This window comes from Gossypium arboreum, chromosome 2, assembly GCF_025698485.1.
Source record: "Gossypium arboreum isolate Shixiya-1 chromosome 2, ASM2569848v2, whole genome shotgun sequence".
NCBI lineage: Eukaryota > Viridiplantae > Streptophyta > Magnoliopsida > Malvales > Malvaceae > Gossypium > Gossypium arboreum.
In genome coordinates this window covers 456,661-478,303 of record NC_069071.1, presented here as the reverse complement: position 1 = coordinate 478,303, position 21,643 = coordinate 456,661, and the positions used below count along the sequence as shown (strand labels likewise).

The 21,643-nt window shown below is 34.3% G+C and overlaps 3 protein-coding genes across 7 annotated transcripts; all 3 read left to right on the top strand.

Moving 5' to 3' along the window:
• Positions 1-178: 178 nt before the first annotated feature.
• LOC108465495 (26S proteasome non-ATPase regulatory subunit 4 homolog) lies at positions 179-4,191 on the top strand. Of its 5 annotated transcripts, none has more exons than XM_017765856.2 (11): positions 179-516; positions 635-748; positions 902-1,007; positions 1,581-1,695; positions 1,817-2,026; positions 2,124-2,424; positions 2,651-2,750; positions 3,098-3,201; positions 3,304-3,372; positions 3,811-3,892; positions 4,000-4,191. In XM_017765856.2, the coding sequence occupies exons 1-10, from the start codon at positions 505-507 to the stop codon at positions 3,862-3,864; spliced, it is 1,185 nt and encodes a 394-aa protein (XP_017621345.2). In that variant the 5' UTR covers positions 179-504; the 3' UTR covers positions 3,865-3,892; positions 4,000-4,191. The 5 variants fall into 5 exon arrangements, with proteins under 5 accessions (XP_017621345.2, XP_052879261.1, XP_017621415.2 ...); XM_053023301.1 differs by having other exon boundaries at positions 202-516; positions 2,600-2,750; positions 3,987-4,191; XM_017765926.2 differs by having other exon boundaries at positions 203-516; positions 3,987-4,191.
• Positions 4,192-6,195: 2,004 nt separating this feature from the next.
• On the top strand, positions 6,196-14,458 carry LOC108481262 (alpha-mannosidase). Its single transcript, XM_017784422.2, has 28 exons — positions 6,196-6,555; positions 6,648-6,731; positions 6,812-6,900; positions 6,991-7,165; positions 7,249-7,368; positions 7,437-7,520; positions 7,606-7,677; positions 7,766-7,879; positions 7,999-8,099; positions 8,187-8,280; positions 8,369-8,536; positions 8,627-8,716; positions 8,790-8,855; positions 8,940-8,996; positions 9,085-9,304; positions 9,387-9,517; positions 9,602-9,667; positions 9,753-9,812; positions 9,887-10,006; positions 10,133-10,252; positions 11,035-11,100; positions 11,259-11,371; positions 11,475-11,559; positions 11,652-11,762; positions 11,843-11,938; positions 12,745-12,792; positions 12,944-13,012; positions 14,211-14,458. Exons 1-28 carry the CDS (start codon positions 6,343-6,345, stop codon positions 14,400-14,402), a joined length of 3,024 nt encoding a protein of 1,007 aa, XP_017639911.1. The 5' UTR covers positions 6,196-6,342; the 3' UTR covers positions 14,403-14,458.
• A 1,228-nt stretch (positions 14,459-15,686) lies between these two features.
• On the top strand, positions 15,687-19,845 carry LOC108451348 (protein EARLY-RESPONSIVE TO DEHYDRATION 7, chloroplastic). Its single transcript, XM_017749072.2, has 4 exons — positions 15,687-16,820; positions 17,590-17,756; positions 18,868-18,952; positions 19,266-19,845. The coding sequence occupies exons 1-4, from the start codon at positions 15,730-15,732 to the stop codon at positions 19,453-19,455; spliced, it is 1,533 nt and encodes a 510-aa protein (XP_017604561.1). The 5' UTR covers positions 15,687-15,729; the 3' UTR covers positions 19,456-19,845.
• Positions 19,846-21,643: the final 1,798 nt, after the last annotated feature.

The following is a 21,643-nucleotide window of genomic DNA, read 5'->3' as shown; positions in this document are numbered from 1 at the left end:
TATATTAAAATAAGAAAACCGATTAGGTTCAAAAGTTATTCGAATTGAGTATTATAATGTTCGAGTTCGATTGATACCCTAATTGAAAACCATGAATTAGCATAAATGGTTTTCATTTCTAGATTTATACATGTTAAACCGATTTAAATTCGAAAAGACTCCGTTCAAGAATTAAAATCTTAATTAGTTAAAAACCTAAACCATTTCAGAAAGAATTTAACCTCAAACTGAAAATGATCTAAATCTGAATTCCTGACTCGTCTCAATTTTCTTTAGGAATTGCTTACATTACTCGTGTCAATGCTTCATTGTAAGCTTACCTCTTCTATACTCTACCTTCTCGTAGCCTATATATATATATATATATATACAAACAGCAATTGTTCATTCAGATCAATACTTTGTCGTTTTCTAATCATCCATCTCCTTCAATTCAAGTAAAGTACCAAACTTGTAAACCCAAAATTTTTCTCTTTCTCTCTCGATCCCTCCTCCATTTTCACCATGGTGCTCGAGGTAAACCCCCTAAAATCCCAATTTCCATTTCTCTTCCCAAATTCCAATTCTTCCAATTTTTCTTTCGATTAAAATTGCTTTTCTTTATCTTAAATTCTTAATTTTTGTGCATTCGCAGGCAACGATGATCTGTATTGATAATTCGGAGTGGATGCGGAATGGTGATTACGGTCCTTCTCGATTTCAGGCTCAGGCCGATGCTGTTAACCTTATTTGTGGAGCTAAAACTCAGGTAGACCGGATTTAAAAAAAAAAAGGAATCAATTTGAATTTTGCTAAAAAAATGTATGTTGATTTGTTTATTGCATGTGAAATTTAGGGTTTTAGTTGATTATGGAAGAAAAAAAAGGTTTGAGCTTTTATTGAATTAGAGGGTTTTTAACAGTCTAATCCAGAGAATACAGTGGGAGTTTTAACAATGGCAGGCAAAGGTGTTCGTGTTTTGGTCACTCCCACAAGTGATCTTGGCAAAATCTTAGCTTGCATGCACGGTTCGTTTCTTAGCTTGCTTTAGCCATAATATATATATATATATATATATAAATAGGGAGGATCTGTACACCTTTGTACTATTAATATTTTAACAATCTAATTCTCATATTTTATATTTCATTCCCGTAGATCATGCATGTCTAATTTTGAGTAAATTAATATATTAATAAAGATAATATTCTAGATAGATATAATAGAGTTATCATATCGATCTTAAAATTACATGCATAACAAGTATAATTATTTTGATAAATTAAACAGTAGGATCAGGAGCATAGAAAAGGGGGGCAGGCAGTGGCCTTGGCTGCCCCAAAAATGGTAAATATGCCTTTTAATCCCTTTGAAATTTATGAAATTACTAATTAGTATAATGGTAAAATTGCATTTTGGCCCCCCGAAGTTAATTTTCTGGCTTCGCCCTTGAGTAGGATTGTTAAAATATTAATCGTATCAAGAGTTATGAAATTGTGTGTAAGTGGATCCCTCCCCGATATATATATATATTATAGTTTTGTTAACATTGTATTGTAATAAAAGTTGCTAAATTGGAGCTTTTTCTTATCATAATCTAGGCTTAGAAATAGGTGGTGAAATGAACTTGGCAGCTGGGATTCAAGTGGCTCAATTGGCGCTTAAGCATCGGCAAAATAAAAAGCAGCAGCAAAGGATTATTGTCTTTGCTGGAAGGTTTTTTTGTATTGTTTTGTTTTTTTTTTTTTTTGTTATTGCCATTTTTTACATTAACAGAGAAATTTTTTTTTTCAATATTTTGGTTGTAAAAAATGAGGTATGGTTTTTTTTCCTGCAGCCCTGTCAAACATGAGAAGAAGACATTGGAGATGATTGGAAAGAAGTTGAAAAAGAACAGTGTAACGCTTGATATTGTAAATTTCGGTGAAGATGATGAAGGGAAGACAGAGAAGCTCGAAGCGCTTCTTGCTGCTGTTAACAATAATGATACTAGTCACATCGTTCATATTCCTGCTGGTCCTAATGCTCTTTCCGATGTACTTCTAAGGTTAGTGATTTAGGTGATTTTTTGTCTTTCCAGCGTGCTAATTACTCGTAATTGTGATGTTTTTGCTGAAGCTGGATATTTACTGTATCCATGGCAGTACACCCATCTTCACTGGGGATGGGGAAGGTGGAAGTGGTTTTGCAGCTTCGGCAGCAGCAGCTGCAGCTGGTGGCATCTCCGGTTTTGAGTTCGGTGTGGATCCCAACCTTGATCCTGAACTGGCCCTTGCTCTCAGAGTTTCAATGGAAGAGGAGAGAGCCAGGCAAGAAGCTGCTGCTAAAAAGGCGGCAGAAGAGTCATCGAAACAAGAAAAGGGTGGGGAAGAACAGGATGCAACGATGACAGAACGTGCTAGTGAGGGAGATTCAGAAGCTGATAATAAGAAAAATGAATTTTTGGTTAGTATGGTTTTATTCCCATTTAATTTTGCTGTTCTTTTTGTGAGTGGATGTTTTTATAGAAGGGTAGTATTGTTTTGTGTCTCGTTATTACTTGGTTCAATAGGATAGTGGCTTCGGGGGGGACAATTATTCCATAAAAAGACATGATTGACCCTTGCTCTTTCATGTCGAGATACAACTGACCTCAAGTCTGTTACCGGATGATGACAATACGTTACTACAGCAGGCTTTTGCAATGTCGATGGATGAGCCTGCCTCTAGCCAGGATTTACAGGATACTGAGATGTCAGATGCAGCTGCTGAGGATCCAGAGCTGGCATTAGGTAAGTGTACCGAGTCGTTGCATATTTGTAACAACTATTCCTTTCTTTGTGAGAAAAACCAGACATAAAGGTGTTAGGAAAAAATTATTTGTATGCATATTTTGCTGATTGCAGTTGATGGTCAACAATGACCAAAGCGTGTCCTCAGGTCACTTTAGGTTGTTTGAATGATTACGAGTTACAAGTTCATACTATTTGTAGCTTTCTATGCAAGTTAAATCACCCTCCAAAATTAGTTGTTTTTCATCTCAGAAACTTGTTGATGCAAGTCAGACCTGAGATATGTCTGTATTAATTCCTTTCGCCATGAATGCTGATTTAATCTTATGTATTTCCAATTCTCTCAGCTCTTCAATTATCCGTGCAAGACAGTGCAAAAGATTCATCTAGTCAGGCAGACATGAGTAAGTTATTGGCAGACCAGTCATTTGTATCCTCCATCCTTGCATCGGTATGTCTGCTGCATTTTCTGTTTATCTTCTTTCGTCCTTACACCCAAGTTCTGAGTTCAGAAAATAAAAGATCGTTTAATGCTAAATTATTCCTTGTGCAGCTTCCTGGGGTAGATCCAAACGATCCTTCAGTTAAGGAGGTGCTTGCTTCCATGCAAAGCCAATCTGAGGTGAGCTCATTGAACTTAGTAGCAGGATAAAATATTAAAATGATTTATAGTAGGGATCGGAGGATTATTTTTGCAGTTCATGGTGGTTCATGGTTGTATTTAATACTTTGCTCCTCGGTATTCATACCCCTTCAAACTAGCGTCGGTGGGGACTACCCCATTTGTGTATAGCCTTACCATTAGATTGAACAATAAGGTTCTCAAGATATTTCTTGTCTATCAAGCTTTAAAGAGTGCAATCAAACTAATATCCACACATGATTTACACAATGCGGTAGTCGAACCTGGGCCTCAAAGTCCCAGTTATTCAGCCGTTGCCTATAATGCCAAGGCCTCATTGGCCTTATCAGATATCTAACAGATACACCAATGTGCGCATTTTATATCAAAATTGTTTCTCATTACTTTCTGTTGATGTTTATGCTACTACCCTTTCAGCCCCAGCAGAAGCAAGATGAGGATAAGGCACCAAAGGAGGAAGACAATAAGTGATGTTTGTTTGGATTCGTTTTTCTTTCAGGTTGTGCTATAATTCGATTTTGCATGGTTCATGATACATAGCGGTTATCAATACATGCTAGATTTAATTGTTTTCTTTTTATATATATAATTAGATTTGTTGTGCAGATATGGAAGCTCTTCATGGTTACCACCAGGATGGATGTTGATGGTTATTATTTCGTTTTTGAAGGCCTTTGTAAAAACATATGTTATTTTCATTGAAATGCATCTCATTCATGTTTCCAGTAATATTATATATATATATATTGTTCTAGTACAGATTTTACTATATTATCATACAACTTATTTGCAGTGAAATCAACATTTTTCTGGGTGTTATGTTATTTTATATGGAAACCAATGATGTTATGTTAAATTTAGAAAAAAAAATCCCCCCAAAGGCTGAACAATCTAAAATCCAAAATTTCCAGAAACCCTCAATCCCTTGATTATTAAGAAATCATAGTGCTGAAGCAAACCAAGCTTATTAAGAAATCGAGTGATACATGCGTTGACTGCTTGACCCAAACAATCTCACGATTATGCAGTGATTCCTTATCCAAATCTCACACTTTTCCAATTGGTTAAACCTCCAAACCAAATCATAATGCAATAAAAAATAATCATAAAAAGCAAAATATTAATGATTTTGTTGATTGACTCTTAGTTTAATTTGTAAAAGTATTCTTGCCAGTATAAGAGGATATAAATTCGAGGGTATTGAAACGTATTATCCTCTTATTTAAATATTGAGAAGAGGTTATAAGCAGTTTCAGATATTATATTAAAAAAAATAAAAACTAGAAATCGCGACGTTACACTCAAACGAAAAAAAGTAAATAAAAAAATTTTTAATTTAATTTTAGTTTTTTCTTTTTTTACCCTTAGGTTTTTTTTTTTTAAATAAGACCCTTAAATCTTATCCTTGGTGTCGATGTTTCTTACGTACATAAATTGACAAGAGAGAGGCGTTGCTCCATTTGTCGTTTAAGCTTTCAAAGATGGCGACTACATTAAATTTGATAGAATTTTTTAATTAGGTTTACTAAATTAATTGAGGTAGAGGTGTTCATATACCGGGTTTACGCACGAGCAAATTTAAAAAATCTTTTTAGGTAGTTAGAATTAAATTATAAATTTTTGTGCAGTTAAACTATAATTTTATCTTATAAAAAGAATAAAAATACGAATCCAATTGTTAGTGTCGTTAAAATTTTTATATTAAATTCATCTACAATACAACTTTATTATTATTTTAAATTGCCACAAAGTGAGTAATGAATTTGAGGAAGAATTTTAATTTGGAGTTAACGATTAGATTTGAATTTTGAAATCTAAAAAATATATAGACTAAATCTCTAAAAATAAAAGTAAAAGGACTAAACTTTAAATTTACAAAGACTACAAGGATTTAAAGATATTTTAACCTTCAAACATTCACGGATTATACTTAGGTTCTTCTAGCTCAAATGCTTGCACCCCTACTCATTGTTGTGCTTAGTCTTCTTCCATTTCCAACCCTTGGATTCACATATATGATAACATTCAACGGCCAGGATCTTCAGTGACAGACACGCCATTATCCTCGGAATCCGCTATTTAATATAAATATTGTGTACTGTGTGGCATCATCAGTTGTAGTTAAAAAGTAAAATTAAACTACGCTTAAATCACTAAATAATTAATAAATTTACGTTTTAGTCACTTAATTTTAAAAAATTATAAAATAATTATTGAATTATTCAAAAAATTTTATTTAAATCATTAGGTTATTAAAATTATTATTGTACGACCTTATCTGTTCGCACTGTCTGTACTAATCGAAAGCTCTTCTTCCCCTTCTCTTCTGTAGTTCAGTTTTTTTTCATGAAACAATTTTGAATATCATGAATCTACGAATTAAAATTCAAATAATTTTTTTCTCTAATCTCCAACACCGATCGTCAGATTGACTTAGATCTAAGATTTATTCTTCTACTTATCGATGAGTATTGATCTATCATATCAATTATTTAATCGTCGTTTGGAGCTCGCTAGTTGAACTTTTAAAAAAAAAAGAATTAATAACCCAATTATTGAGATAAAAATTTTTAAATAGTTCAATGATTTAAATTAAAATTTTCGAATAATTTAATGACAGTTTATAATTTTTTAAAGTTACGTGACTAAAACGTAAATTTACTAATTTAATGATTTTGAGTGTAATTTACGCTAATATTAATATCGTGTAGTGTGGCATCAGTTTATAGTTAAAAAATCCATTTACTTTAATCCCCATTAAAAAACTTCCCAAAAATACAAATATTGAGCGTTGGCCGGCCCGCCAGCCACCAACATGCCAGAACATAGTTTGTTTGTCCTTTTATTACTGCCATTTATGATGTCCTTGGTATTGTCTGTTGAAGGTTTATAAATGGAACAATAACAACAATTGACAAAACTGGGTTATTATTATTACCAGTGATAACAATGAGAAAACATGAGATTTTTACAGTTTATGTTGTTCTTGCTGTTGTCGTTGTTGTTTGTTTTAATGCCGGAACGGTGTACGCGAAGTACGATACCGGAGCCAGGATTGTTCCGGGGAAACTAAACGTTCATTTGGTCCCGCATTCGCATGATGATGTTGGCTGGTTAAAGACTATTGATCAGTATTATGTTGGATCAAACAACAGCATTCAGGTTCGGTTCTCACCATGTTTATGTTAATATTACTTAATGACAATGAGCTCTGTTATGTTTGATGGTTTTTTTTAAGTGATTTGTGTATGCAGGGTGCTTGTGTACAGAATGTGCTCGATTCGGTCGTCGATGCATTGCTTCGTGATCCGAATAGGAAATTCGTGTTTGCCGAGATGGTAAATGGTCATTTTTCTAGTCTTGGGTCCAGTCATGTTCATGTTCGTGTAATAATAAAGTCCGATATGAATTTATACAGGCATTTTTCCAACGATGGTGGACGGAACAAAGTTCAGAAATACAAGAACAAGTGAAAGAACTTGTGGATGCTGGTCGACTGGAATTCGTGTATGTTTGGTTACCGAGCAACTTGATGTCTTCTAAGGTTTGATTATTGCATATATACAGAAACTGGCTTATTGGGGATTGTATATGCAGTAATGGTGGTTGGTGTATGCATGATGAAGCTGCAACACATTATATAGACATGATCGATCAAACGACTTTAGGCCATCGTGCGATAAAGGAGCAATTCAACAATGTTCCTCGTGCCGGATGGCAAATCGATCCTTTTGGTCATTCTGCTGTGCAAAGTTACCTACTCGGTGCTGAGGTGCATAATTCAATCAATTTAACCGACTCAAAACTGAGTTTAATTTGAATAAATGGCACATTTTGGTACATTGTTTCCTACAGGTTGGCTTTGATTCAATGCATTTTGCAAGGATTGATTATCAAGATAGAGCTCAACGGAAGAACGATAAGTCTCTCGAGGTTATATGGCAAGGGTCCAATACATTCGGTTCTTCATCTCAGGTTCGGAATCGAAAATCCTGTAGTTATAACATTTTACTTCTTGTATTAACTTGTTGGTCACCCTGCAGATTTTCGCGAATGCTTTTCCCATTCATTATAGTCCTCCGACCGGTTTCCATTTTGAAGTGGATGATGATTCTGCGCCTGTCCAGGTACGACAATGTTTAACAAAGAGTTATGTGGTCTTTGTATTGACCGTTGTTCGTGTTTGTTGTGTATTATTTTCTATGCCTGCAGGACAATCCTCTTCTATTCGATTACAATGTTGAACAGCGGGTTAACGACTTCATTAATGCTGCAATGATCCAAGTAAACTGTTCGTTCCGTTTTTCGGGTTTCTTGTTTCTCAAGTTAGGAGCTTGACTATCAGTTTTTATTTTTCGTTCTTTCCGATTAGGCCAACGTGACGAGGACGAACCATATAATGTGGACAATGGGAGATGATTTCCAATATCAATATGCTGAAACATGGTTCAGACAGATGGACAAATTTATTCACTATGTTAACAAGGTAGTTTCACACGATGAAATCGATTTTTAATTGCTAATTTTATTTTGAAATTGTAGCTTGTGAGCTCGAATTTACCCTCAATGTGTACAATACTATTCATTTGTGCTTCCTTTTCTTAGGATGGCAGAGTGAACGCATTGTATTCTACACCATCCATATATACCGATGCAAAAAATGCCGCAAATGAAACGTGGCCGCTTAAAACTGATGACTATTTCCCGTAAGCACTTCATTTGCTTGACCATTTGTTTTCGAGTTTGCTTAGGCTGATCTAATACACGTACGCTTGTTTGATGATGCATGGCAGTTATGCAGACAGTCAAAATGCTTATTGGACCGGATATTTCACAAGTCGGCCGGCCTTTAAACGATTTGTTCGTAAGCTTAGTGGATATTATTTGGTAATGTCATCAAACTAACGAGATGAAAAACTGAACAACCTGTAGTTAATGGTAAAATCGAGCTGATTTTTCTGTATTCTTAGAACAGGCAGCGAGACAACTCGAATTCTCGGTAGGAAGGAGATCCAATGGTTCCAATACTTTTAGTTTGGGAGATGCTTTAGGTATTGCACAACACCATGATGCCATCACCGGTACTGCTAAACAACACACAACTAATGACTACTCAAAACGCCTTGCGATAGGAGTAACTGAGGTTGACAGCCAACTTCCTCTATACTTCAACCCGTTTTAGGAGATTTCCGGGTTTTATCATTGAAAATCGAAAAATTTGTTGCATTCACAGGCCGAAACTGTTGTATCTTCTGCTCTCTCGTGCTTAACTAAGAACAATTCCGGAGATAAATGCGAAGAATCGGGAAATATATTTAGCCAAGTAAGCCATTAAGAGCTGTTAATGTCTCCTTATATTGTGCATATCCTTGTTGGTCTGACACCATTTCTAACAGTGCCAATTGGTCAACATCAGTTACTGTCCACCAACAGAACAGGACATTCCACAAGGGAAAAGCTTGGTAATTTTTGTGTATTTTTCGTTTCCGTTACGATTTTTTTTTTTTTTTAATTTTCGTTCACCATTCGGAAATGGTCACTTTCAGGTGGTGGTGGTATATAATTCTCTTGCATGGAACCGTACCGATATCGTTAGAATACCAGTGAGCTAGCTAACATTTGATGTCTTTCGGGTTTTTGTTGATTTAGTATATGGTGTAACTTTTAGGTCCTGTCTCAAACCATTTACAGGTTAACGACACGAATCTTGTTGTCCAAGATTCCTCTGGTAATAACATTGATACACAATATATAGCTTTGGATAATGTTACAATAGATGTAAGGGAGTTCTACACAAAGGCTTACTTGGGACTGTCGTCGGATTCGGTTCCGAAGTACTGGCTTCTTTTTCAAGTATCTATACCGGCACTCGGCTGGAATACTTACTTCATTTCTAAAGGAACCAAAAAAGGTACTGGACCCTTGTTGAAGTCTCAAAGCTTATATACGAAGGAAAATTTGTATTCGATATGTTTGATCCTTTTACGGTGTAGGACGAGGCACGGTTGGAATGGTCTCGGCAATGCCACAAGAAGGGACAATTGAAATTGGACAGGGAAATCTCAAGATGTCTTTTTCTACAAGTTCCGGCCAACTCCAACGGATGTATAATTCTCGAACTGGAGTAAGTTGTTTGTAATTTCCAAACAATGATCATTTAAGTCCCAGTTTTGGGTATGTTTTAATCTTTGTTTTCCAATTTCACCAGGTAGATGTACCACTACAGCAAAGTTACCTATGGTATGGTTCGAGTTCGGGTGGTTCTGATTTTCAGGTAAGCAATCACAGCACTTGGATTTCGTATATAAGTGTGATCACAACGAGGTCGTAACTTGTAAGAGCCTGCTTAAATGTTACAGGCTTCTGGTGCATACATATTCCAGCCTGACGGAGAATCTCCAACTGTTATTTCACGATCGGTAAGTCTCTCATTGAACATTGTCATCTTCCGAGCATATAACAAGCCTCTCATCAAAACCTTGTTCCCCTGCAGGTGTCATTGAATGTCACTCGTGGACCTCTAGTCGACGAGGTTTACCAACAATTTAATGAATGGATCTACCAGGTCACCAGGCTTTACAAAGACAAAGAGCATGCTGAAATCGAATTCACCGTAAGGCAAATCTAAAACGAAGTCGAATCTTAATTACCTATATGTTCTCTTTTTTCCTCGAACTGTGTTATCAATGGCTCTGGTGAACGTGTGTGTGTGTGTGTGTGTGTGTGTGTGTGTTTGAAGATTGGTCCGATCCCCTTAGATGATGGTGTCGGAAAAGAAATTATTACTCAGCTGACAGCAAATATGGTTACGAACAAAGAGTTTTTTACTGATTCGAATGGCAGAGACTTTCTAAAACGGGTAATTTCTGAAACATTCCTTCTCTTTGAAGATACATGAAGTTGAGTTAGCTTCAATGTCAAGTTAGCATAGTATAGATATCAACAAATCATAATGTTTCTTGATGTTGGTTCGGTTTTGATCTCGGACACGTTGTGCCGTTCTTATATATTGATGTTTCTACTTGCATTATGGCTAGGCTCAAATTAGGGTTCAACCTTTCAATACTTGCTCGCGTAAGGGTCAAACCTTTTAAAATTGTCATATAAGGACTTAACATTTACAAAAGTGTTCAACTAAGGGCTTTTCACGCACTTCAAGTTAGTTTATGGTAAAATGACTTATGGTAAAATTAGGAAAATGTTAACCTGTTTAGAATAAAATACATAATAGTTGAATTAGATATTGCTTGAAAATAAAAGAAAGTAAGAAAGACATAATTTGAAACCTGATATAAGACATTTAAGAAGCTCGTATATATATTGCTTGAAAAGAAAATAAAGAAATAAAAACATAATTTAAAATCTGTTATACGATATTTGAGAAGCCCTTCTATGAGCACTTTTGAAAGGTTTGGCCTTTATTTGAGTATGTTCGAAAACACTTGACTCTTATTTGACTATTTTAAAAGGTTTTGTTTTCTTGTTAACACTTTTGTGAAAGTTAGGCCTCTATATGACCATTTTGAATAGTTTGATCCTTATGTGAGCAACCTCTAAAAGGTTGAGCTCCAATTTAAGCATTTAGTCTTATGGCTATTATAGTACCAACTCGAAATGTAAAACATCACAGTTCCATTTCAGGTTCGAGATTTCAGAGAAGATTGGAACTTAACGGTTACTCAACCTATAGCAGGGAACTATTATCCGGTAATTTTCTCGGTTCTAGTTTACGATTCCAAAAATTCTTCACATCATTGAGGAGTTTGAGAACTCGTCGTCCTTAAGAGTTCGTAGCGTATACCGTTATATGTGTATTTATAGGTTTTCATGGTACATATTGATGTCTTGAAGCACTTTTTTTCTAGATTAACCTCGGAATTTACATTGTGGATAAGAAATCGGAACTATCCGTGTTGGTTGATCGTGCCACAGGAGGATCGAGTATTAAAGACGGAGAAATAGAACTAATGCTTCACAGGTTTCCTTTACATTTAGCTTCTTAAAATACCCGTAATCGATATTTGTATCCAACACATATCCATGTATGGCAATGTGAACCTGCTGAACACACTTTGCTTTAGGCGGATGCTCTACGACGATTCCCGAGGGGTAGGCGAAGCCCTTGACGAAAGCGTATGTGTAGGCAACACATGCGAGGGACTTACGGTACACTTCTTAACTGTAACTGCAATGCTAGTTCATATCGTTTCTAATGAAAATCCATACTTGAATGATTTGATATCCTGTCTTTGGCTCAGATTCGAGGGAATTACTACGTTAGTATCGACCGGAAAGGGGAAGGCGCACGTTGGCGTCGTACGACTGGTCAAGAAGTTTACTCGCCGGTCCTTTTAGCCTTCACATATGAGGTAACATTGTAACTTGAATGTGTCACAAATAGATGTCTAGGAAAAACCATAACTGTGTATACAAATGATTGATCATTTAGAACATGGAGACCTGGAAATCATCCCATTTGACAAAAGCAACTGCCATGGATCCAGGCTATACTTTGCCACTCAATGTTGCTTTAATCACTCTTCAGGTGACAGTTTTTCGAACTCTTTTTTAAGGTGAAAGTCCATGATAGGCCTCTCTATTACAGAGATATAATTAAATTAGATCTTTTATTATTAAATGCATGGTTGTTAGAATCGAACTAAATCAACCAGTTGAACCAGAAATCAGTGGTTCAACCGGTACTATAAAACCAAAGGAGTGAGCCGATGCAGAACCGATTGAACTGGGTAAAAAAAATCAATTAAAAAGCCATTTGACCAGATTTAAGCTAGTTTAAATATTTAATTTTATTGCTATAATTTATAAAATGAATGCTTATATTTACATTATTATTTATTTAAATATTTTTTAATTTTTTCAGAATTTTTGAAATTTTTAGTTTATAACAATTGGATCAGGAACCAATAAACTAATCGGTTTGATTATCGGTCCGATTTTTATAATGTTAATTAAATAGATCAATTTAATCTTTGTACTAATAAAAAAGAATCAAATGAGAATATTTGATTTTTCATTTGCAATTCAACTCCAAACAAATGATTTCATTTATAGAATAATAAAACTTTAAAAATACTAACTTTGTTGAATAACAAATTATAATTTTAAATAGTAAAATGTTAACTTTATCAAAATTTGTGCTTTTTGATTTTCTTTTTAATAGGACAAGGATTAAATTGACATATTTATTAGTATAAGGACTAAATTGATAAAATCTCAATAATAGAGGGACCTATTAGACACTTTCACCCCTTTTTTAACATGTAATTCTCTACTTAAAACAGCTCTTTTTTCTTCCCTCTAAAAATAGCTTTTTCTTTTCTGTTTTTGCAGGAATTGAGTGATGGAACTGCACTCCTTCGTTTAGCACATTTATACGAAGTAAGTAACTCGAATATCTCGATCCGATTTTTTAAAATTCTTCACCCGAACATTTTTTAAATCGGGTTTTTACTAAAGAAAATGTGAAATTACAAGAAATATATTGACTATATGGCTATTTCTTGTGATTATTGTGAATGTTTTTTATTAGGAGGCTGAAGATTCTACATATTCACAACTAGCAAAAGTTGAGCTAAAGAAGATGTTCAATGGAAGAACGGTATGTAAAGCTTCATATACACACATGTACATATACTCTTAGGGTTAATTATATCATATATCCACAAACTATGATTTTACTTTTAAACTTTAAAATATCTTAATTAAGTTCTCAAAGTATCAATATCGTATTAATAAGTCATTTTGTCAATATAGCCATCAACTTGGACATTAAATGTTAGTTCAAATCTAACGTTGAGTATATTTAAAACATGTGGATCAAATTGTAAATACGTGTGTATCTACCGCCTATGCAGCTAAAATTTGACGTGTTAAAAGGAAAACAGATAAGTGCCAATAAAATTTAGGAGTGATTTCATTTTAACATGTCATATCTAAGTTGTCTATGCAGTAAATGCATGTATTTACAATTGATTTCATGTGTTTTAAATATGCTCGATGTCAATTTGAGCTAATATTTAACATCTAAGTTGGTTAGATTGACAAAAAGACTTGATTTGTATAATATTAATACTTTGAGGACTCACTCTTCACTAGAATTTTTTGAAAATTTTCTCTCTCACACACACCGAGGCCAAGCTAAAATATTATTTAAAGGAGCCAAAATTAAATAATAAACTTTTGAGGAGGTAAAGTATAATTTTACCATTATATTTATTTGTAATTTAATAAATTTTAAAAGAGTTAGAAGGAGCAAATTTATCATATTGGGAGGGCCTCTCTGCCCGTATAGGAGTATAGTGGTGAAGCTTAGTCGAGATCCAACCCCTTAAAATGGTAAAATTTTAATTTAAGCCCTTTACAATTTATAAAATTTTAAATTAGTAATAGTAAAATTACTCTTTGGCTCTCAAAAATAATAAAAATTTGATTTAACCCTTTAAAAATATAAAGATATAGACTACTAAAATGATGAAATTATATTTTTACTATCATAAAAATATACAATTTAATTTAGACCTCTCAACAAAAATTTTTGGCTCCACCGTTAAGTGCGTATAGACAAAAGCAAATAGGTGCCTTGGCCCACAAAATAGTAAAACTACCTTTCAATCCCTTTAAATTTTATGAAATTCAAATTAAAATAGCGGTAAAACTGCAATATTCACTTCTAATAATTTATAATTCATTTTTGACGTCCTAAAATAATTTTCCGACTTCACTCCTCTCTCTATATAACCATTTTTGAACTAACATAATTTGAGCTTTATATTGGGTTTATTTATTTACTTTTTCAGATAAAGGAAGTACAAGAAATGAGCTTAACAACAAATCAAGTGAAATCAGAGATGAAGAAATTATCATGGAAAGTAGAAGGTGACAATGGAAAACAACCTTCTTCTCCTATTAGAGGAGGTCCTGTTAATACTTCAACTCTCATTGTGGAGCTTGGTCCTATGGAAATCCGTACTTTCTTATTGAAATTTTAATAAGCATATATGCATTCATCACTTTCAAATAAAAATTTTCAATAAATTAACATTAATCTCATTATAGGCTCTTATCGTATCTGCTATTTTTAATATAATGTTTAGATTTACCCATAACCCCTCCCCAACCCTTAAATAAGAGGGTAATGCGTTTTAACGCACTCGAAACCATATTTTCCAGCATTAGCAACAATATCGATATAATCAATTAACTTTTTAGATTTTTAAAATAAGAATTAGTTAAATGTTGTGTCTTGAGCTTCAAGCGTTCGAATCTCGTGTAAGATAAAAAGATTGTTGAAAATGGTTGCAATGAAAATTATAAAGGGAAGCATGTAGATGTATTGATATAAGCATATTTTGAGATTGTGGTTTGTGCTAGGGGTGAAGTTAGAAAATTTTTCAGGAAGGAGATGAAATTAAGTCATATAATTTTATGAGAGTTAAAATGTAATTTCTCCATTTTAATAGCTTATATCTTTATAATTTTTTAAAAATTAAATCAAAATTTATCGTTTTGGGACATAGTACAATTTTACAATATATTAACTAAAACTTTATAAATTTTAAAATGTCAAAACATAAATTTACCATTTTAAGGGCAAGGCCCCTGCCAACCTTTCTTGCCGCCACCCCTTGTGCATGAGGGTCAATTTGTCTCTTACATGTGATTGATAGGAGAATAGATACCTCTAGCATTTTTGTTAATCTTACCTTTTGACTTATGTCACGTACCGTTATTGAGATTAATAGTTACTTGTTACTCAAACGTTATGTGTCAGTTGAATATTCATAAAGCTTGAATATTAATTACTTTGAGCTTAAGGTTTATTTTCTTGAATCGATGTATTGTATAAAAATTTATTAGCAAATTTTTCATTGAATATTTTTTAAATATATTTTTGAAGTTTGGAATATAATTATATCATTTGATAATCGTACAATTTGAATTTATAAATATTGAAAATAATTTGGATAAAATTTGAATATAATAATTTTAATTTTTAATCTATTTTTGTTATTCAACATTTAAAAAAATACGAAACACGTTTAAATTTTGAAAATTTTATTTTTCAATGTGGTGAAAACTTCCAATGCTTTATGAAAACACAAACATTATAGAGGACTAAAACCATAATTATACCAAAAGTAAATCTAAATCTTAATATTAGTATACTTGCGCGGGATATCGGACACAATTTAACTGTCAAAATCACCAATCAATGATCGCCACATGTCTAATTATCCAATATATATTTATTTCTTCTTCATTTATTCCCTCCCAAAAATTCCCTCTCATCTTCTCTCTTCCCAAACAGAAAGGAAAATGGATTCTCAATACCCGACCCGGAGAAGCTCCCTTTACCCGGAACTGATCCAAACAAACCCCGGTATCCCTCAATACTCTTCTTCTTCGTCCAATAATCTTTACCCTACCATCGACAAGCATGATTTCGTCGATAACCTTTTCCCGGACTATCCTCAATATTCCGTTAGACACCGTAACGACCACTCAGCTCCGTCTTTTGCACCAACGGCTGAGTCTTTTCAATATTCCGTTAGTCACCATAACGGTTACTCAGATCCGTCTTTTGCGCCAACCGCACCGTCTTTTGAATATTCCGTTAGCGGCCATAACGGTTACTCAGATCCTTCTCCTCCTTTAGCGCCAACGGCTCCACCTGAAGCTGTGGAGGAAGTTTTAATCAAAATCCCTGGCGCCATCGTGCATTTGATCGACAAATCGTACAGCGTCGAGCTTGCTTGCGGCGAGTTCAGCGTGATCCGTCTCTGGCAGGATAACGAAATCGTAGCTGTACTCGCGCGCGTGGCTGATGAAATCCAATGGCCGATAACGAAACAGGGAACGTCGGTTAAACTTGATGATTCTCATTATTTCTTCTCGCTTCAGTTTCCTAAGGAAGCGGATTCAATTGAGGACGGTGATAGGAAGGTTAAGAAATCCGATGACGATGGCTCTGATTTGCTTAGTTACGGTTTGACGATAGCTTCGAAAGGACAGGAAGATTTGTTGTCGCAGTTCGATGTTATATTGCAATGTTATAGTTTTTTTACGGTGCAGAAAGTAAATGAAAAAGGGGAGGAGGTTTTGGATGGAGCGGTGTCTGCCGCGAAGAATACGTCGCCGGAGGATTTGAATTCCGGAAGCAAGAAAGAAGCGATGGAGGGGAAATGCGCGGCATATTGGACCACGCTGGCGCCTAATGTGGAGGAATATAGTGGGAAAGCGGCTAAGATGATTGCGGCTGGATCAGGGCAGTTGATCAAGGGGATATTGTGGTGTGGGGATGTGACAATAGATAGGCTGAATAGAGGGAATGAGGTATTGAAGACCAGAATGACTCCTGCCGAGAAGGATGCTGAGATTAGTCCGGAGACATTGAAGAGGATACAGAGGTTAGGAAACTGTTGACTTTGATTTATGATGTTACTTTTTTATGTTTTCATTTCTTCCTCTTCTTCTTCTTCTTCCTTTTTTCCTTTTGTTTTCGATAATGGGAGGGATAGAGGGTGTCTAGAGGTCGAACCTATCAACCGGGACTTCATTCATTTCAATGGAAGTCCTTTGCCACTATACCACGGGCCCGGGTGGCATTTGGTTTCTTTTTCATTCTTATGAAATGCAGTAGCTAATGAGGTAACAATATCAATTGAATTTAGAAACAATTAGCTTGTCTGCATTTGGGATAATCACAAGGCTTCAATTGCATGGGTAGTATATATTTATGCTCCCAATATGGTAGCAAGATAAAGGTTATTGATAAATTTGGCATATAATTACATTTGCATTATGTGTGTGTTTAGGAAACAGAGCACAACAATGACATTAGTGTTGATAGAAAGTTGAAACTGCTGTGTTCTGTTCCTTAAGACGGGAAGGCAAAAGTGGAAATTCTTTCGTACCATTTGTATAAAACTAGGTGATGAGTGATGACCCCTTGCGCGTTTTCTCTTTCAAGTTCTATGCTTGACAGAAATGGAATTTTCTAATGGAAATGGAACTGAAATACAAATTTGTTCAGAAGAATTTTACTTCATAAGTTTTTCTTGTGATTTAACCGAGTAGCATGGATAATAATGGTACCAGTTAGTTCTTTTTCTTTGGCTTTTAGGTCTAATTCTGTAGCAAACACTGCTTGATAATTTTGTTTAACTATACATACAGGGTTAAGAAGGTGACAACAGTGACACACAAAGTAGCTAAAGGGCTTCTGTCCGGGGCTGTGAAAGTTTCTGGATATTTCTCGAGCTCAGTTGCAAACTCAAAATTGGGAAAGAAAATTTTTAAGCTCCTACCCGGAGAAATGGTTATTGCTACCCTGGATGGATTTGGTATGTCATTCACCTGTCTTCACCTTATTTTCCATGCGCAGCTGCATCATTTTAGAATGCTATTCATCCTTGTGCAATTTACTAAAGTATAATGAATATTTGATTTGTGTGCTTATGCATGGAGTTTAATTAATAAACATGGCAGCTGGATTGCAATTTAGGTTCTTCTACGGCTGTGTTAGATTTTTATGTCCCAAAAGCACTACTGCTCCTTTGTAGTAACTGATGTCGAGAAAATGGAAAGTAGATTGCTAGGTTGGTGTTTCTAGGCGTGCGGTATGTGATACAAGCTTAAGGATATCTGTTTTTATGATTTCTTGTCTTCAGGTGGAGTTGAATGCACTGGATGGTATAGAATAATTTGATCTCAGGCTCCATAGGCTGTTACCTATAGGTCCAGACTCCAATTAACCATACCACTTAGGCTTGAGATATCCAAATGCGTTGGGGTTCCTATCCCTTTGCACCCTAATTTGTATTGTATTATCTATTCATGAAATTTGCATTTCGTTTACGTCAAATATCTTATGAGCTAACTTTTTAACCATTTGTTCATTGTAGGGTCAATGCTATATCTGTTTTGTTTATGTGGGTGATTAAATGTGCTTGTTTGGACCATACCTAGAGGAATATGACAGAAACTTGTGTTCGTATATCTTTGTGTTTGTGTGTTTGAATTGAACGGTGAAGTTGATAATTTGTTGGGTTGGTTGGGTTACTAACGAGTTTGTACCCCCAGAACCACATTATGATCTTTAGAGGCCTCTCAGATACCATATAGGTGATTGAGCTTCTTTATATGCCGATGAATTAAGTCCCTGTTGCCTTTGAATGATGGAATTTGTTTTGAGTTTCCTTGTTGGTGAGCTACTTTATGACTCTGTTATCACTCCATGGTGAACAAATTTATTGCCATTTCATGCCATTCCTATCTGGGTTAGATTTGCTGATTTATCTTATTAAACTAGCAACTTTTGTGGCATCAAATTTTGGGTATTTGGGGAGCAAATGCAATGCTTCTGATTGGTAGATATGTGACCTCTATGTGGCCAATTTCAAGCAGTATTCAGATCCCTCCTATTAATTTGTAGTACTATTTCCTTGTGAGCAGATAAAATTTGTGATGCTGTTGAAGCAGCTGGGAAAAACGTGATGTCAACATCATCCACTGTGACGACTGAATTTGTCAACCAAAAGTAAGCTCATAACGTATATTAATGGATTAATGGACAAGCAACAGAAGTTTGTATTTGGATGTAAACCTGGTTCAAAGAGTGCTGTCATCCATTTGCCTCTGAGAATTTACTTAAGTTTTTTATTGGCAATAACAATAGGAGTTCTACTCTGCTCATTATGCCTAACGCATAGGTCCATGCACTCAAACACTCCCACACACAGGGAGCTATGCCCTTGCTTTAAGGACAATTTTATACAAAGTCTCTTCTCTTACACTGAACTCTCTTGCCAATTAAGAAAGAGACACGAATTTAGAGCTTATCCTTTCTGCAGGTATGGAGAAAAAGCAGCTGAGGCAGCTAGCGAAGGGCTTGATGCTGCAGGGCATGCTGTGGGAACAGCATGGGCTGCATTTAAAATCCGAAAGGCACTAAATCCCAAAAATTCTTTTAAAGCTACCGTGCTAGCCAAGGCTGCTGCTAAGGCTACCGTTGAAGAGGCAAAGGCAAAGGGAAAGAAGTAATTGCTTTCAAATACCCATTCTTCAAATTTGTAAGTTAACAAGAAAACTGGCTATAATCCCTATCTCCCTAAGCTTCACATATTATCAATACCTGTTGTTGCTTATTTATAATATTTGTACATATTTTCTCTATTAGTGGCAAGAATTAGAAGGCTTTAGTCTGGTTGTAGTAATGATAAGTTATGAAGATTTGAAAAATCATCAGATTCACCCTTGAATGCACTAGGTTAGAGATGAACCCAATTTATTAGGATCTTCTAGGCATTATCATGTGCCATAGCTAGTCTTTGGTTATAATCTCTCTTCAATGATAGTGTGATAGTGATATTTGTTTTCTGTGGATTTCTTTTGTCAATTACATATGCCTACAGGCAATGCAATTTAGTTAAACATCATTATCTCTATCCTAGGTTTCCTTCAACCTTTTTGCTGGTGTTTGGTTTTGATGGTAAAGGAAAATATCTGCACTATATATATAATATAGTTAGGTATATAGGTATGAAAAGACCATTCGTTGTTGCATCAGTCAGAAAAAGAACACCATTTACTAAAGAATGCTTATCTTGCTTTATTATTCTGATTCCTGTATTTTACATGTACTATGGAGACTATATATGTATAGTTTTCAATTTTAACCCGAACTTGAAAATTCAGTTCAATTAACTTGAATTCTAAATTTTACCTATTCAACCCAAATTCAAACACGTTTTATCTCAATTTGATTCTAAAAGTCAACACTTCGTACTCAAATTGACTTAAATCAAAATGATTTGAACTCACTTAGAACAACTTGAACTCGAAATGACTTGAACAAGTAACACGAAATTATCCAAACTTATAATGACACAACTCAAAAAACATGTTCCTCAACCTTGAATAATTAAAAAAATTTAAAACCTATATTAACATTATTTAAATTCACCCACTTAATTAACAATTATAGTCTCAACTCTCAACTCTCATCTCCCCTTCTTTGGTTTCAACTATACCATCCAATTACCATTTAAGAAATAATAAACTCGTGTCAAATAAACTCCTTTAAATTGGATGTCTGATTTAATTGGTTTTGGGATAAAGTCAAATAAACTCGTGTCATATTAAGTATTGCAATTTTTATCTAAGTTATTTTTAAGTTTGATAGTTAAATTTCATTTATTAATTTATAATTTTTTATTGAAATTAAAATACTTTTACACTTTAATCAAATTTATACGAATGAATGAAAACTTTTAGTGAGAGTACGTCTTCAATTTTCTCTTATAAAATTAAATTAAATTAAATCAATTCTTTATTTATTAAATAAATCAGATTAATCTACATGCTATTTAAAAGATTCAAACAAAACCATAAAATTAACTCTTTTAAATTTTAATATTATTTAAATTTTTTAATACTACATGAATTAAATTAATTCATTTAATTATAAATAAATTAATTTGATTCAATATACCACCTGTCAAATATGTTGATTGAAAATTTTCGAGTTCATATAGAATTTTGACAGATGTAGCTTCCATTGTGAGACACCAAATGCTTCCCAATCCTGGACCCCAAATCCATAATGAGAGAGGGCCACATCCAACTACACAAATGTGAATGGTGGACCCCAAAAGCCAGCCATGCGCACACCACATTTGGTCCACTTGGGAAAATACGTCCCGTTCCTTGCTATTTACTATAATGCCTATATTATCCTTTTGGTTTTTGATTCGTGGAAAGTGTGGTTTGATGAGTGGTGAGTGAAGTCAATTTTCGAGTAGTGGCAAGTTAGAGCTTGATTAAGTATTTTTGTTTTAAGTTTAAGTTTGAATTTAAATTCAATTAAGTTTATTTATCAATTTTTTTAATTTAAATTTAATTAAATTTAGACTGTCTTTATATAATAAAAGTAGAAATATAATTTCATAATATAAAAATATATTAAAATAAAAAATTTGATTAGGTTCACGAGTTTTTCGAATCAAGCATTATGGTACTCGAATTCAACTTAATCGATAGAATCTTAATAATTAATGAATTGAATTTGAAATCTTTTTGAGATAAAGTCAAATAACTTGTGAGTACCGGTTCTTTATTTATATCTTTAATAAAGAATGTATTGACAGTGTGACCCTAACCTACGTGGAAGGTTTTGAATTGTGAATTTGAAGAAAGTATTTTATTTAATCTTCTGCTTTAAATCTATTCC

Bases quoted from the DNA above. Each gene is read 5' to 3' on its own strand.
- LOC108465495 (XM_053023301.1), top strand. The intron at 2,027-2,123 runs GTTAGTGATTTA...TATCCATGGCAG, and splicing joins CTTTCCGATGTACTTCTAAG to TACACCCATCTTCACTGGGG. The intron at 3,373-3,810 runs GTGAGCTCATTG...CTACCCTTTCAG, and splicing joins CCATGCAAAGCCAATCTGAG to CCCCAGCAGAAGCAAGATGA.
- LOC108481262 (XM_017784422.2), top strand. From the start codon at position 6,343: ATGAGAAAACATGAGATTTTTACAGTTTATGTTGTTCTTGCTGTTGTC. The intron at 6,556-6,647 runs GTTCGGTTCTCA...TTGTGTATGCAG, and splicing joins GATCAAACAACAGCATTCAG to GGTGCTTGTGTACAGAATGT. The intron at 9,518-9,601 runs GTAAGTTGTTTG...CAATTTCACCAG, and splicing joins TGTATAATTCTCGAACTGGA to GTAGATGTACCACTACAGCA.
- LOC108451348 (XM_017749072.2), top strand. From the start codon at position 15,730: ATGGATTCTCAATACCCGACCCGGAGAAGCTCCCTTTACCCGGAACTG. The intron at 16,821-17,589 runs GTTAGGAAACTG...CTATACATACAG, and splicing joins ACATTGAAGAGGATACAGAG to GGTTAAGAAGGTGACAACAG. The intron at 17,757-18,867 runs GTATGTCATTCA...CCTTGTGAGCAG, and splicing joins TGCTACCCTGGATGGATTTG to ATAAAATTTGTGATGCTGTT.